This window comes from Amblyraja radiata, chromosome 3, assembly GCF_010909765.2.
Source record: "Amblyraja radiata isolate CabotCenter1 chromosome 3, sAmbRad1.1.pri, whole genome shotgun sequence".
Classification (NCBI taxonomy): domain Eukaryota; kingdom Metazoa; phylum Chordata; class Chondrichthyes; order Rajiformes; family Rajidae; genus Amblyraja; species Amblyraja radiata.
This window is the reverse complement of record NC_045958.1, coordinates 74,902,223-74,919,013: the sequence shown is the minus strand read 5'-3', so window position 1 is coordinate 74,919,013 and position 16,791 is coordinate 74,902,223. Positions and strand designations below refer to the sequence as shown.

The 16,791-nt window shown below is 44.2% G+C and overlaps 1 protein-coding gene across 4 annotated transcripts in view; it reads right to left on the bottom strand.

Annotated features, from left to right (window-relative positions):
* The window catches only part of tjp2 (tight junction protein 2), a 115,367-nt gene that overhangs the window by 67,437 nt on the left and 31,139 nt on the right, over window positions 1-16,791 (bottom strand). The window contains exon 1 of one of the 4 annotated variants that reach the window (XM_033018100.1): window positions 14,047-14,092. The exons of the other annotated variants lie outside the window; for them this stretch is intronic. Within the exon in view, the coding sequence (XP_032873991.1) occupies window positions 14,047-14,070 (24 nt within the window). The 5' untranslated portion in view covers window positions 14,071-14,092. Of the gene's footprint in view, window positions 1-14,046; window positions 14,093-16,791 lie in introns of those variants that run through there. 4 annotated transcript variants of the gene reach the window in all.

Here is a 16,791-nt window from a genome sequence, read left to right as displayed (position 1 = left end):
CTGCACCTCCCTGCGAAACATCTTTACAAAATGGGCCCTATAATTAGCAGAGTGAAACTTGGTCCACAAAAGAAAAATCAACAACACTCAAAGAGACTGTAAGAAATACATATGTCTTAAATGTTAGTCAAGTGTTGGTCTCGAGTTCTGTACTCAAGTTTCTCAAATGAAATTTGAATACAATCTGCAAATCCAAGTCAGAACTAACACCTAATCAGCCATGAGTGACAAAGGAAAGACACAGGTTTACGGTAAATAGCTCAACAAAAAAGTTAAAACATCCAAGGGGGGGGGGGGGAAAGAGTTAAAATCTTTACAATATCAAACTGATTCTGTCCAGAATGGGCAGAGTAAAAGGTAATTTTTTTTTTTAAAGGAATTTAACTAAACAGTTTACTGGAAGGAAAATATGTAGGGCTACTGGTTAAAAGAAATGTGCAGGGGGAAGTAAAATGGAACAAATTGGTCTATCATAAGAATTCACAGAGACCCTATCAGTCATTCCACAATTCATTTGGTGTAAACATGATGATTTATTTATAAAAATACTGCATACATATTTTCTGCAAACGGATTTACTTAGCTAACAGTGTTGCACCATTCATTCGATTCTAGTTTGCATCTGAAGAAATTGGTTGTCTGGACAACAATTAAATCTCTTAACTGGCAGCATTATACCAGTTTAAACTGCAGCAGTAGAAGATAGTTAGCGAGAATGTTCAATTACCGGAGACAAACTTTGGGTCACCTTAGCATGGAAAGAGACAAAAAGTGTACACAGTCCAATTATGAAAAACAAAAAAAAGTTTGAAAGCGGAAAGAAGAGGCAAGTGACTCACAAATCCCCTGTAAAGCCTGAACGAATGCATCAGATGGGCCCATTTTCTTTGCAATGTCTGCAGGGACTTCATATCGAGATGCAATGTTGCACTATAGCAATCATCCACAGCAAGTCAGCCTTACGGGCGGGATACATCCATTTCCAGAATTCATCAAGCTGGATTACTTAACCTTAATACACTGCTGCCCTACATGTACCACAAATCCAGCCAGTTGCAATTGTAACAGGGAGGCACCACAGCTCATTCAGGATGCAAGTCAGTCACAGAACCTTGGCCACTACACTGAAATTTAGCACATTACAATTCCGTACATACTAAGTAGGAATTGTGGCAAATGATCTTTGCAAATAAAACTGCCAATCACATCCAAACTTCGGAATAAAGAGTCGGTGCATATTATATTGGTCACTCAAGTTAAAACTGAACTTGCTTTTTATCTGCTGTACTAATATATAAAAACACTACATCTCAACAGTATTACAATAATGGATTAAGCCAGTGAACCTGCAGGAATGAACCAGTGTTATGTTAACTACTTGCTGCCCATACCTTCAAAACCATAAAACCAAGAAATCACATCTCTTTCAGGTCTGTTTAGGAACCAAATTTGGCATCAAACAGATACTCTGCCATATTTAAAAATCAATAGAAGTTACGACTAAAATTAGACAATTCCCGCAATAGATGATTACAGAACACGGTAGAGTGGAAGCAAATAAAATGCAAAGGGTTACTTTGAAGTTGAAATATCACAGGCACCTGGAAATGTGGCTCAGGGGACTGGTCAAATATTTGTAGGAATACTGGGCACAGCTGGTGGCCATTCAGATCAGGATGTCCACGTTAAACAAAAAACAAAAAAAGGCGTATAAAGTGCTGGAGTAACTCAGCAGGTCAGGTGCATCTCTGGAGAACATGTTGGGGCAGCACAGTGGCGCAGCGGTAGAGATGCTGCTGGCAGAGATGCTGATCCAGGTTCGATCCTGACTACGGGTGCTGTCTGTACAGAGTTGGCACATTCTCCCCGTGACCTACGTGGGTCTTCTCTGGGTGCTCCGGTTTCTTCCCACACTCCAAAGACGTACAGGTTTGCAGGTTAATTGGGTTTGGTAGCGTTGTAAATTGTCTCCCCTGCGTAGGTTAGTGTAGTGTTAGTGTGCGGGAATCGCTGATCAGCGCAGACTCGGTGAGCCGGAGGGCTTGTTTCCGCATTGTATCTCTAAACTAAACTTGGATAGGTGATGTTTCAGATCAGGGGCTTTCTTCAGACATTATGTAGAAGAGGGTGGGGGGGGGGGGGGGCAGGGAGAGAAAGCAGGAAGAGAGGCGAGGGCAGGACGAAGTCTGGCAAATGGTTGGTGGACATGGGTGGGCAATGGGCAGAGATGAAAAGCCAAAAGCTAATGAGATGAAAGACTTCTGATGTGATGACAGAGGGGGAATATAGGTGGAAGGGAGAAAAGGAGAAATGGGTGTGTATTCAGGTGATGTATAGGGACAAGAAGGTCCAGTGGCAGAGGGTGGGGGGGAGAGATGGTATATTTAGGTTGGTTACTCAAATTTGGAGAATTTAATGTTTGTACTTGTTGGGTTGTAAACTACCCAAGAAGAATGAGGTGCCATTCCTCCAGTTTCCATATGGCCAGGCTTAGGCAGTGGGGGAGGCCCAGAAAAGAAAGGGCAGTGTGGGAATAAGAAGAGTTAAAATAGTGGCAACCCAGGTAGAACGAGCACAAGTGTTCAGCAAAAGTGTCGGTGAGTCTACACATGGTCTCACCAATGTGAAGGAGGCCACGTCAAGAGCACCGAATGCGGTAGGTGAGGTTAGAGGAGGTGCACATGAACTTCTGTTACACCAGGAAGGTCTCTGTGGTCCCTGAATGGAGGTGAGAGAGAGGATAGAGTGACAGTCGTTACATCTCCTGCAGTTGCAGGGATAAATACCTGGGGAAGGGGTGGTTTTGGTGGGAAACAATGTGAACTGAGCTGTTGCAGAGTGAGCAGGCTCTACGGAAAGCAGAAAGGGGTGGGGATGAGAGGATGCAACAGGTAGTGGGAACGTGTTGAAAGTGTCGGTAATATTGGAGAATGATATGTTGGATGCGGAGGCTGGTGGAGTGAAACATCTGCATCCACCTATCATTTACCACCTTCCTTCCAGCTTTCTTCCCCCTATTAGAATCAGGCTGAAGTGCCCCCAACCTGAAATGTCAATTATCCATGTTCTGCAGAGATGCCGCCCGACACACTGGGTTACTCCAGTATTTTGCATCTTTTTCTGTCCATCAGTTCTTTGCTTCTAAATAAACAAAGTGCTGCTTTCTACCACCACCCGCCCCCCGCTGCTTTCTGTTCATTCCGCGGACAGTGATCATTAACAAATCCACACTTGACTCCTGAAGAGTGTTTCTGATCTGTCGGACAGGCGTTTGGGGATTTTTCTTTATTATAGAGAGAATTCTTCTGTCATCAGCTGTGGAGGTCTTCCTTGGCCTACCAGTCCCTTTGTGATTAGTAAGATCACCAGTGCTCTCTTTCTTCTTAATGATGTTCCAAACAGTTGATTTTGGTAAGCCTAAGGTTTGACTGATATCTCCAACAATTGTATTCTTGTTTCTCAGTCTCAAAATGGCTTCTTTGACTTTCATTGGCACAACTTTGGTCCTCGTGTTGATAAACAGCAATAAAAGTTCCCAAAGGTGACGGAAAGACTGGAGGAAAGACTAGGTGCTGAGAGCTCTCTTCTACCTGCATAAAGGAGGCTTTTAAACACACCTGAACAATTACAAACACCTATGAAGTAATGTGTCACAAACATTATGGTGCCCTGAAATGGGGACGGGGGGGGGGGGGGGGGGGGGGGGGGGGGGGGGGGGGGGGGGGGGCTATGCTGTAATTTCTACATGGTGAAACAAAAATCTATAAAAAATACCCTTTAATAAAATCCGACTTGCACTTTAACCACATGTGATTTTTTTTCTATTACAAATCTCAACTTATGGAGTACAGAGGCAATGATAGGTCTTTGTACCAAACAATATGGAGGGCACTGTATGTAAAGAGTGCCCCCAGTGTAGGATAGTGTTAATGTGCAGGGATTGATGGTCGGTGCGGACTCAGGACAAAGGGCCTGTTTCCGCGCTGTATCTCTAAACTAAACAAAATCAGTTTAAGTTATTTTCAATGTATAAAGCATCCAGTATTGCAAAAGGTCACACAAGGCTCCTCGGAACTTATGAGACTGATCTACCCCCCAAACAGATTTGACATACATTAAAATCACCAGGCAGGGAGCAAGCCTGAGCCATAGATAAAATACAGACTGCTGGGTGAACTCTGTGGGTCAGGCAGCATCTGCGGAGGGAAATGGATAGACAATTTTTTGCGTCGGCAACCCTTCTTCAGAATGGTGGAGAAAAGGGGAAAATAGATAGTAGAAAGAAGAGGGGATCGGGTGCAGCAAAAGCTGGGAAGCAATGGGTGGAGTAGTTGATTGTCAGATGAGTCAAGTGGGGGAGAGAAGAGCCAAAATAGTAACTAATTCAGAGGTGGGAGGGGGGCATTGCGTGGGGGTCCTCATAGAACTCCTGGAGAACTTCTGCAAAGTGGGCATTAAAATGGAGTCACTAGATTCCAGCATCTGAGCTCTCGTGTATCCACAATAAAAGATGTCGTTGACATGTTTTAACTCAACTGCTGACTTTACAGAACGTTAATAATACTGTCTCCTTTACCAACAGAACACATTACTGTATCTTTAAACATCTGTCTAATATACAAAGACAGACATTAGCATGAACAACCCATGGGCAAACCAAATAGTTGCAGAACACACACCTAGGTCAGGTAGTGAAAAACATTAGTTATAGAAGAATAAATTAGGCCTTGGTTGGAGTATTTATTCTAATTCCAGGCAATGCAGTATAAGAAACAAAGTTAAGACTTTGAAAGAATGTGCAGAGATTTAAACAAGGCATGAGGGCTTTATCGTTACATGTAGAGACAGGAAGGATTGTTTTCCTCAGAGGAGAAATGTGAAAAATATGCAAACTTTGAATAGTTTTGATGAATAAATAATGTGAAAGTGCTTACAGCTGCAGGAGGGTCAGTAACCAGAGGAGAGCTGTGAGCTTTGTACAGTGATTGGGAAGAGAAAACGTATAATCTCGAATAGATGCGATCTTGGACAGTGGAAACAGCTGGAAATACTTGAAGGGAGAAAATTGCAAGATTATTGGGACAAAGATAGAACAAATTGGCAAGTCACCTGTTAATGAAAAAGGGAACTCCAAGTTAACTCTGCTCCATTATTAGGTGCACAAGGAATGGCTTCCTGCTAAAACGAGTGAAGACTAACAATTGTCTTCCACCCCATCGCACAATCTGTCCTTGCCTCTGACTGCACCCCTCCATCCTAGGAAACCATCTAAAACTGAAATGCATCATTTGAAATCCTGGAGTATCTGACTTCTGCAATGTTTGACTCCGCCTGTTTCAGTTCAGCTTTTCACAAAGCCTTATTCAAAGCACCTGTTACCTACAGACGTGGCTGGGACCTCCTTATTCTGCGAGTATTGAACAATAAGTTGCTGCCTTTGTGCTAACCAACCCCATTAAATGATTAGTGATTTACACCAAAAATCAGGAGACAGAAGAGACTGCAAATGCTAGAATCTGGAACAAAAGAAAATTGAAGGAACATAGCCTACTAGAAGAACCTGTGGATGAAAAGGATGCCAGATCTCAGCTCAAAATGTTGATTATCCACAAATACTGCCTGACCCAGAGTTCCTCCGGCAGTTTGTTTTCTTCAAAAACCACTCAATGTATTTACCCCACCCCATCCCTGACACCCTCCAACCTGCTAGGATTTCTGCACACTAATCCTAACCTCCCGAGATTCTCAATTAGCAGTTGTCATGGTTTCAGCTACAAAGGCTTTAAAGCTTTAAAATTCCCTCCCCAAAGTATTTTATCCTCTCTCCCTTCTCAAAACTTGCATGTTGACCAAACATTCGCCCCTGATAGCTCACAAGGTGGAACTTGGTTTTGATTTTGCTCTGTGAAATGCCTTGAAACAGGCATTTGTTATGGTGGCAAAGGGCTGTCATCCTGGAGTCAGCCAAGGCATAAATAGGCAGATGACCTGCTGCATCAAATTAAGACTCTTGGAGACATTGATTGCACAAAGCTAAAAAAAAAATTGCACCCATTTACAGCAATATGTGAACTACTCTGAAAGGCAGCCATTTTATCTAATAATCTCTGCAGCGTGAAAGATGCAACAAATAACCCATTAAAACATGTTGAAACAGTTTCTCACTGAATCCACCCAAGGGCTTAAAAGTAAACAGTGATAATTTAAAAAGACTGTGAAAGTGTTCTATTTTCGCTGTGTTTGGTTCCATGTCTGTAGTAAGTAGTGTAGGCAAGGAGACATTCTCTTCCCACCATTCAGCTTCTCAATAGCAACATAGGACCATGAGAAAAACAGCACAATAAACAGTCATACAAAAGACATCAGGAGAATTAATCGCATTTTGGAGCATGAGCAAAGCTTTTCAAAAGAATCCCCACTCGGGTGAAGCACTTCAACTTTCTGAAGATGAACATTTCTATCACAGAGTGCAAGGCAGCAGGCCAAAGATGCTTACGGTCTTGGTCATTAAATGTGGCTGACAGTGCAATAAAAAAAAAAAAAACACCTAGTTATTCAGTTACAGAGCGAGCAAACTTTTGACAGTAATCTCCTCAAGGTATGCCTACTTTGAAGGTTCTCCTCCTCCGTCCAATGAGTGTTCTGCAAAATCCTCTTTCACTATTCCGCCTCCATGATTCCTCCTGCTCTCCAGCCATCTGTCATTTTCACACCTTACCCTTCCATATCTCTAGGCTCCCTCTCCTCCAACTCTGTCTGAAGGGCCTCAACCCAAAACGTCGGTGTATAACCAGCATCTGCAGTTCCTTCTTACACATAATAAACATATTAATGGGTATCAAAAACAGCTAAAAATCTCATTGCTGTATTCTGAATTGATCTCTTCGAGAAAATGTGGTGGATCACTTCCCAGGCAGTGATTCGAAGCATCTGCAGTTCCTTCCTACAGACTGATTTGAACAGTCCGACATTAATCCTCCGACATTTTCGCCACCTCCAACGGGATCCCACCACTGGCCACATCTTCTCATCTCCTCCCCTTTCGGCTTTCCGCAGAGACCACTGCCTCCGTAACTCCTTGGCCAATTCGTCCCTTCCCACCAAAACCACCCCCTCCCCTGGTACTTTCCCTTGCAACTACAGGAAATGCTACACTTGTCCCTTTACCTCCCCCCTCGACTCCATCCAACGACCCAAGCAGTCGTTCCAGGTGAGGCAGAGGTTCACCTGCACCTCCTCCAACCTCATCTATTGCATCCGCTGCTCTAGATGCCAACTGCTCTACATCAGTGTGACCAAGCGCAGGCTTGGCGATCACTTCACCCAATACCTTAGCACAGTTCGTATTAACCAACCTGATCTCCCAGTGGCCCAGCACTTCAACACCCCCTCCCATTCCGAATCTGACCTTTCTGTCCTGGGCCTCCTCCATGGCCAGAGTGAGTCCCACCGCAAATTGGAGGAGCAGCATCTCATATTTCGCTTGGATAGTTTACACCCCAGCGGTATGAACATTGACCTCCAATTTCAGGTAGTCCTTGCTTTCTCCCTCCTTCCCCTCCCCTTCCCAACTCTCCCAACTGTCTCCGCCTCTTCCTTTCTTCTTCCCACTCCCCCATCCCCACATCAGTCTGAAGCAAAGATCCTATAGCAAGCAAGATAGATCACTCAACGAAAAAGACATAGTACGGTCATATTCACGGGTAATTTTCGGCCCCATTTCCGTAACCGGCTTCTGTCTCCGCACCAAAGATCCCATAGCGGAGCAAAGATAACTATTGTGGAGACGGAAGTCGGTTACGGAAACATCCTCGTAAAAATAAAATTTCTTTGATAAAAATCTTCCCCTCATTTTCAGAATTATAATTTATTAACACAAACTGTTCCCCCGCAACATTGATTCCACGAGTCGGGTCGGGTTACTGAAATGTATGAAAAAAAGGCCCACGTTCCGCTCCGTTGCATACTACACGTCAGCCCATTGCATTTAGAAGGAGTGGTCTATCTTGCTTCGCTATAGGATCTTTGGTCTGAAGAAGGGTCTCGACCCGAAACGTCACCTATTCCTTCGCTCCGTAGATGCTGCCTCACCTGCTGAGTTTCTCCAGCATTTGTGTCCACCTTTGAACAGAGATTAGGTGAGGTCACAAAAGCCCCCCCATGGTTATTCATGAATAATGCAGCTGATTTGATATGAACTGTGTAACAAGAGGCTCCTTTTGCACAGTATGCTTCAGGATCTTGGGATATTCCCAAACCATGTAGTGTTTCATTCTCACAAACAGCAATTTGATGACAATGATCTGCTGGCGAGTTTGGCTGAGGAAAAAATCATTGGCTGGGAAGACAAGCAGAGTTCGGAATTAAAAAGCTGCAAGAAACTAAAAAAGGGAATCTGATTTAGTGCAAAATTCTCATCTCTTTGGAATCCCAACTATTTAACCTCTGACCTGCTACAATTACTTGATTAGAAGGAGCTGCAGATGCTGGTTTAAATCGAAGATAGACACAAAATGCTGGAGTAACTTAGCATCTCTGGAGAGAAGGAATGGATGAGATGTTCTATAGATTCAGGATCAGTTCCTGTGGATTGCAGGGTAGCTAATGTTATCCCACTTTTTAAGAAAGGAGGGAGAGAAAACAGGGAATTATAGACCAGTTAGCCTGTGGTAGGGAAGATGCTGGTCAATTGTAAAAGATGAAATAGCGGGTCATTTGGATAGCAGTAACAGGATCGGTCCGAGTCAGCATGGATTTATGGAGGAAAAATCATGCTTGACTAATCTTCTGGAATTTTTTGAGGATGTAACTAGGAAAATGGACAAAGGAGAGCCAGTGGATGTAGTGTACCTGGACTTTCATAAAGCCTTTGAGATGGTTATTCAGAAGCACTGAAATAACATAACAGCTTTCCGGCGTGGTTGTGCAGTCATCTAACATTTCCTCAATAGGGGGGTCATGAGTGAGGCACATTCAGACCCATCCCATGAACCAATAATGCTGCCAGAGGCCCTGGATCTGGGCCCCAACATGCTCTTGACCAGCAAGTTATTCATCAAGAGTTAAGTCTGACAGAAGTGGACGCCTCAGCAGAGACCATGGCATTCCACTTGCGAACTCAAGGGCGTCCAAATCACTGCACTCCTATCCCTTACAGGCAGGTACCTACTCTTCACCAGATCTACCTGGAATGCTCTTCCCCAACATATGACATTTAAAAGCCCCGTTTCTTTCCCACACTTGATCTATGCAATCTCCCATTTTTCATCTGACTCTGGGTTTAGTGTGTCAACATGTAACCATCTTCTCCCAACTCTGGGACTCTCCCAATACATATGCAATTTTCTCTTTACTGTTAAGATCCTTCCTGGAATTCTCAATTACCAGCCAAACCACCAGTCATTTATTTTTCAGTTTGAAAACATTTCTTGAGAAGTACAGCTTTCTGCTTAAAAAAAGGATTAAAATAATGCCATGCTATTCCATGTGTTTCTTTATCATATTAGTAACCACAGAACAGCTGAATGATTTGGTCCAACTGCCCTGCGCTGGTATACATGCTAGATGTAAGATTCCTCCCATTTCATCATATGATTCTTATTTCTTTCCCCTTTGGGCATTTAACAGGTTCCCATTCAATGTGCAGCATTAAATCACCTTAACTACATTCCACAAATTCCACATTGTCTCCCAGGAAATTAGTTTTGCCCGCTCATTAAAACCTATTAGGAATCATTTTATTATTCGTGAATCTTAGTTTAGTTTCAAATTTATTTTCATAATTAAGTTAGTGATATTCGTATTACCATACAGCCATACTAAAAAAAACACTCAACTACATAAAAGTTAACATAAACATCCACCACAGCGGATTCCCCACATTCCTCACTGTGATGGATCTTCTTCCCTAATTTTTCTCCCGCGGACAGGGCAGTCGACCATCCTTCGGGGCAATCGAAGCCCCCGCGTCGGGGCGATCGAAGCCCCCGCGTCAGGGCAATTGAAGCTCAGCGGCTTGGAACTCCCGAAGTAGGTTTCTAACCGGAGACCGCAAGCTCCATGATGTTAAAGTCCACAGGCTCCCACGGATGAAGCTCAGAGGTCGATCCCTGGCAAAGGGATCGCGAACTCCACGATGTTAAGTCCCGTAGGCTCCCGCGGTTGGAACTCCGAAAGACGGTCACCAACAAAGGCCGCCAACTCCACGATGTTAGGCCGCAGTTTAGAGATACGGCGTGGAAACAGGCCCCTTCTGCCCACCGAGACCGCACTGATCAGTGATCCCCGCACATTAACTCCGCACATCTACACACACTAGGGACAATTTACAATGATACCAAACCCAATTAACCTATAAACCTGCACATCTTTGGAGTGTGGGAGGAAACTGGAGATCCCAGAGAAAACCCACGTGGTCACGGGGAGAAAATACAAACTCCGTACAGACAGCACCCGTGGTCAGGATTGAATCCCGGGTCTCTGCCGCTGTAAGGTAGCAACTCGACCGCTGCGCCACTGTGTTGCTTGGGTTCCTGGCAATCATCGTTCCACAGAAGTGGAAATATCCATCTGGTCAAATCCCCTCACTATGTTACTGTATTTTTAAAGTCTGGCAGCAGGAAACTCGAAGATAATTAAACATAACCACGCACTCCAACTATCCATACTCTCATCTGGCAAAACAATAGAAGGACGCACTAATTTATGCTCACCACCAGCTGGGTAATTCTACCATTCATTCCCAACCAAAGGGACAGGTATATGTCCATTTACTTACTCAAAACATCTTCTTTTTATTTTTATCGAATGAGAATTTGTTGCTGTGATAACTGATTTACTGTGCCCTGATAACTGAGGAGCACTCACCATTATTAGTGGGTAAATCACTAAACATCTTGCAGGTGTGCAGGGAGTTGTCAATCACTACATTGCTAGACAATTTTCCACCACTCCTCCAATACCACAAATATGGCATCACGCCCTCAATCTCCGAACAAGATTCACAAAAGTACAGCATTCGCATAATTGTTAGATTTCAGCAGAGATAGGCAACGGCTTTCTTTATACAGCTTGAAAAAGTGAAGAACTTTGAACTAAGCACGTCACTGCAGCTCGAAGGAAAGTTTAAATTTGGGTCCAGTGAAGAACTTTGAACCAAGCACGTCACTGCAGCTCGAAGGAAAGTTTAAATTTGGGTCACATTCCTGTGGGCAACAAGCTATTGTGATGTTCACTTTAAAGAATTTGTATTTGTTATTAGTCACTCTGCCAACTCTCCCTCCCCCCACCCCCAACTATTCCCATCTCCAGAATTTATACCCATTCTCCATTAGATTTGACCAACTTCTCTCCACCATCGATTTTTTGTTCTCGCAACTTAAATCTCATTTGTTGAGAAGTGCCAGATTTGACTGTTATTCTTACGGCTCTTGATTAAAAGTCTGTGAACATAAGGTGGAGCAACAAGGGACCAACACAAATTCATGGTGCATGTAGCAAAGTGTCCTGTCCCAAGAGGTTCCAGGTCAATGCAGCACACATCTCCCTTCACCCTACCACTCATCCAGCTGGGCTCCCACTCTCTGCCATTCTAACTCTGTTCCCTTCCAAAATAAAACAATCATCATCACAAGATTATAGGTTCAAGGCTCAGTCAAGACATTTCAGCACATTAACCACTGTTCTCATTCTACCACAGAACTGGAGCAGTGCTGCATTGGTTGAGACACCGCGTCCAGGATAGAGACATTAAAAAGGTCTTTGAATGATTTTTTTTTTAAATCTCATTCTACTCTACCCAAAAAGAGCAGGATAATTGTGCTGTCCTCCTATCTCAATGTAGCTACACAGATGACCTGGTTATAAACATGTTGCTGTCTGTAGATGTTTCCCATATGCAAACTGGTTGCCATGTTTTACAATTCCATGAGTAACCATCAAACATAATCACTGACTAACAATATCTGAAAATAGTGAATGAAGATTCTGTGACACTCATGCAGGAGGGGGGGGGAGAGGGGAGGGAGAGGGGAGGAAGAGGAGAGAGGGAGGGGAGGAGAGAAGGGGGGAGGGGAGGAGAGAAGGGGGAGGGGAGGAGAGAAGGGGGAGGGGAGGAGAGAAGGGGAGGGGAGGAGAGAAGGGGGAGGGGAGGAGAGAAGGGGGGGGGGGGAGGAGAGAAGGGGGGGGGGGGGGAGAGAAGGGGGGAGGGGAGGAGAGAAGGGGGGAGGGGAGGAGAGAAGGGGGGAGGGGAGGAGAGAAGGGGAGGGGAGGAGGGAAGGGGGGAGGGGAGGAGAGAAGGGGGGGGAGGGGAGGGAGCGAGAGAAGGGGGGAGGGGAGGGAGAGAGAGGTGGAGGAAGAGAGAGGGGGAAGGACGAGGGGAGAAGGAAAGGGGGAGAGAGAAAGTGGGAGAGGGTGTTGAGCCGTCACAACCCAGTAGTTTAGTTTGAGGCTAATTAGAGGCTGTATGGTAACTTGCATTTCACTGTAGCTTAATTGGTGCATGTGACAAATAAATAATGTGATTGAATGTTGTATTTAGTTATTTATGACTGTATCCCAGACACACACTGCACTGAACACACAATATGTATACCATGCAGGCTAAGCTACATCATATGTGTAGTGTAAAATGACACTGTACAAGTGAGTAACAGAAGCAAGCAGATACGGTGTAGTTACATAGATCTGTTTTGCCTTGTTCTTCTTTGTGTTTTTAACACGTACCCGCGAAAGAAAAACACCAACAAACAGCATGCAGGAAGCATTTTGAAAATTTCAGGAAATACCATAAAATTCCAGGAAATTTGGATTCTATTTCAGGGGAAAAAAAGTTTGTGATGTGGAAACACTGCACTCATGGTACCTGGTTACTTATCTCTTCTTACAATGCAGTTTCAACACACAAGTTCCTCCAAATAAAATAGTTTTGCTAATTGCCCATGTTTTGATATCCAAGGCTCCTTGAATCTCGTTTTCCTATCACAGACAAGCTTCATTGTAATCTAAACTGTTTCTATTTGGCCTTCTATAAAAACAACGTTATGCTTGTCACTTTACTTTAAAAACACAATGGAAGGCTAGTAGTTTGCATTTTAACTATGTCAATAGAACACAGGTTGCTGCCTAGTAACTAGTTTCATGGTCAATAATTTTACAAACATTCTAAATTCATCCATCGTAGGAAATTGAAAAAAAAATCCATTATATTGCCTCTTTAATATTCCAAAACACCTTGCAGACAGGTGTTTTTTCTGAAGCGCAACCATTGTTGTAATGCAAGACACATGCCTCGCATTTATTCGCAGCAAGATTTCACATTGACGATGAGAGATGGGGCGACATCATGCGCCTGAGATAACGATCAGCCTGGATACCAGAGACATGATGCTGTTCCTTTTCTTGAAATAATTGGCAAGAGAGATACTGGGCCTGCCATTTTATTTCATTCGAAAGACAGCTCTGATGGTGCAACGGTACTGCATTGGGAGTGTCAGCCTTGAATACATGCAGAAGGGCAATGAGAGGCGGAGCAATTACCTTCTCTTTCAAAGAGCACAGGGACAATAGACCATATGTCGCCTAATGACTGGAGTAGGATTTGAACCACAATTCTCTCCCCAATAATAAGGTACGGAGAAGCGTACTGGCGATTAACAAAAGCGTTTTGCATTGAGTTCCTTCTGCGTTGAAAAACTCAGGTAGGAAGAAGTATCGACTAACTTGTTGCCTGAGCGCTGTAGTTCTAAGTCAATGTATACAGAACAGGAGCGCCGTGGAAGAGAGTGGGGGACGTGACATGAGGCATATTCAATGTGTGTTGCTGACGGATTGCTGTCGATGCTTTGATCTGCAGCCATCGGGAGCCAGGCAGCCAACACCAGTATATTTGGCCAACACTGCTTCCTGGAACAGGTTTGCAAGCAGCTCCAGAAAACAGCAGCAATAAGACTGCAAAGTCAGGCTGGCGCTACTGCCCGACACGGAGAGAGGTTTAACATCAAACAGCACGCGAGAATCAACAGAAACACTTTTACAACGACAACTTGCCTGGCCCTGGAACCTCACTGCCATATTGGAGATCTACAGGTTTAAAAAAACAACCTCGTTTAAAGAGACTCAAAGACAGGATTCCCCGCCCCCGGGAACCAGGAAGGAGCCACCTGCCCCCCCCCCCCCCCCCCCCACCCACCCAGTACCTGATTCGGCAGCTCTTACACTTTCAAAACCCGCCCTTTCAATAAAATGCTCCAAATGTCGGTAGCCAGTGTTGTAACAAATCAAACACTTTGGATTTTGTTTCTCTCTGCATCTGCTATAAATTTTCTTTTGCAAGTGTTTGCAAGTCAGGAAGATCTCGTCTCCCCCCCCCCCCCCCCCCCCCCCCCCCCAATCCCTCACCATAACCCTTCCCCTCTCCCTGCCTCCACTTGGATAACAATCATTCATGGGGAGGGCAAAACGATTAACATTTCCTTTGCCATTCCTTTATTTTTTTTTAAAGGAAGTCCCAAAGCACTTTACGGCCCATTGCTTACTTGTAGGAAATGCAGCGGCCAATTGCACATAGCAAGAGCAGGGGAAACAAACAAAGTGAAAATGACCCGATAATCTGCTGTGGGACAAACGTGGGCCCCAAGGAGAGGAGGAAAAATTCCCTGCTCTTCAAGAGAATGTCATGAAACCTGCAAGAGTAGTTAAGGCAAGGTTTAATATCTTGTCTGAAGGATGGCATTTCATGTAGTGGAGCATTCTAAGCAGCACTGGGGCAAAATATTCTAACAGGAACTCCCAGGGCACCAGATTCACAGACTAGAGAGTGCCCAGGGAGACAGGTGTGGAAATACACAAACAGGCCAAGCCTAGCTCCCAGCACACAGCCATGGAAAACTAACCGACTGAAAGATACAGCATGGGAACAGGCCATTCAGCCCACCGAGTATACGATGACCATCACTAGAGAATTGAAACCCACTGCAATATCTTTGCTGGAGGCAAGAAGGACCCGCCCTGCAAAAGCCTTTATGCACAGCACAGCTGGAGTCCCAGTCTGATCACACACTGCTCTTGAGCTGAGTACGATGAAGATAAGGCAGTCACCCATCTTCTTCGGGAGCATGCGTTTAGGTTGCACACTCCAGAAGTGATGCCACAGCTTTTGTTTAAGTTCACTCTAGGCAACAGAACCACCCACAGCAAGGTTCTCTATGAACTTTTCCATGGAGCTGGGAGCACATTCAAAGATAAACATTGACAACTGCCAGAACTTCAACTCACTGATTTAAAAAAATCTCTGGCGTGCCTGAAGTTCGCTGGTCTTCCACTAATAGGAAATCTCTGGATCCGAGCACTGCAGACTCTATAATCTTTGCTGCAGACTGACACAATCCTGGCATGGAATTCACAGACGTTTGCTACACTCGCTGAAATGGTTACAAGGGGAAAGGATGGAGTCGAGGGTCCGATTGCCACTGTATACTAGGGGCTACACCTTATGTACTTAACCTCTGAAATAATGCTTGGGAATGAAGAAGTGATGCCATATCGACACAATGTAAATATTGTAAACAAATGTAATAATATGATTGGGACAGTGAATGACAACAGTTGAATGTCCTGTATTGTATCCTTCCAAATATTCATAAATTCATAAGTTATAGGAACAGAATTAGGCCATTTGGCCAATCAAGTCTACGCCACCATTCAATCATGGCTGATCCATCTTTCCCTCTCATCCTCATTCTCCTGCCTTCTTCCCATAACCCGTGACACCCATACTAAACAAGAATGTCAATCTCTGCCTTAAAAATGTCAATTGACTGCCTCCGAAGCCTTCTGTGGCAATGAATTCCACAGATTCACCACACTCTGACTAAAGAAATTCCTCCTCATCTCCTTTCTAAAGGTAAGTCCTTTCATCCTGGACTCTGGTCTCTGGTCCCAGACTCTTCCACTAGTGGAAACATTCTCTCCATATCCACTCGATCCAGATCTTTCTCTATTCGATAAGTTTCAATGAGGTCCCTCCTGTCTGCTTTCTCTTCCTTCAAATACATTTCATCTTTCACATACTGTCAATTCATCAATGACAAAACTAATGATGGGAAACATGTTATATATGACTAGGCCATGAGGATTCCAGGAGACCACACATTCTGCAATCATGAGCACGAAAAGGTGTCTAAAGATCACAACCTGAAAAGTCAGCAAGTCCATATCCCTCCACAAAGGGCGCTCTTTTAGAAAGGAGGTGAGAAAGAACTTCTTTAGTCAGAGGGTAGTTAATTTTTGGAACTCATTGTCACAGATGGTTGTGGAGGCCAAATCAGTGGATAGTTTTAAGGCAAAGATAGACAAATTCTTGATTAGAACGGGTGTCAAGCTTTATGGGGAGAAGGCAAGAAAATTGGATTAGGAGGCCATGATTGAATGGCATTGACACGATGGGCCGAATGGCCTAATTCTACTCCTATATCTTGTGAAATACTGCCTAGCCTGCTGAGTTTTTCCCAATAGTTTGTCTTTACAGTCGGAAGCCTGCAAAGCAAATCACATAAGCACCATCCCTCCTCTCCTTCCCACCATCCCTCCACCTCCTCCAACCTTTTCATTTCCCACATGCCAATTAACTTATTAGTGTGAAATGTAGGACAGAACTAGAGAACTCAACAAAAACCTACACGGACACGAGGAGAACGTGTACTCCACAGAGAGAACAACCGAGGTCCGGACCAAATGCAGTCCGTGAGGCCGTGTGGAAGCAGTGATAATTAATGGCTGTGACAATAAGTCACT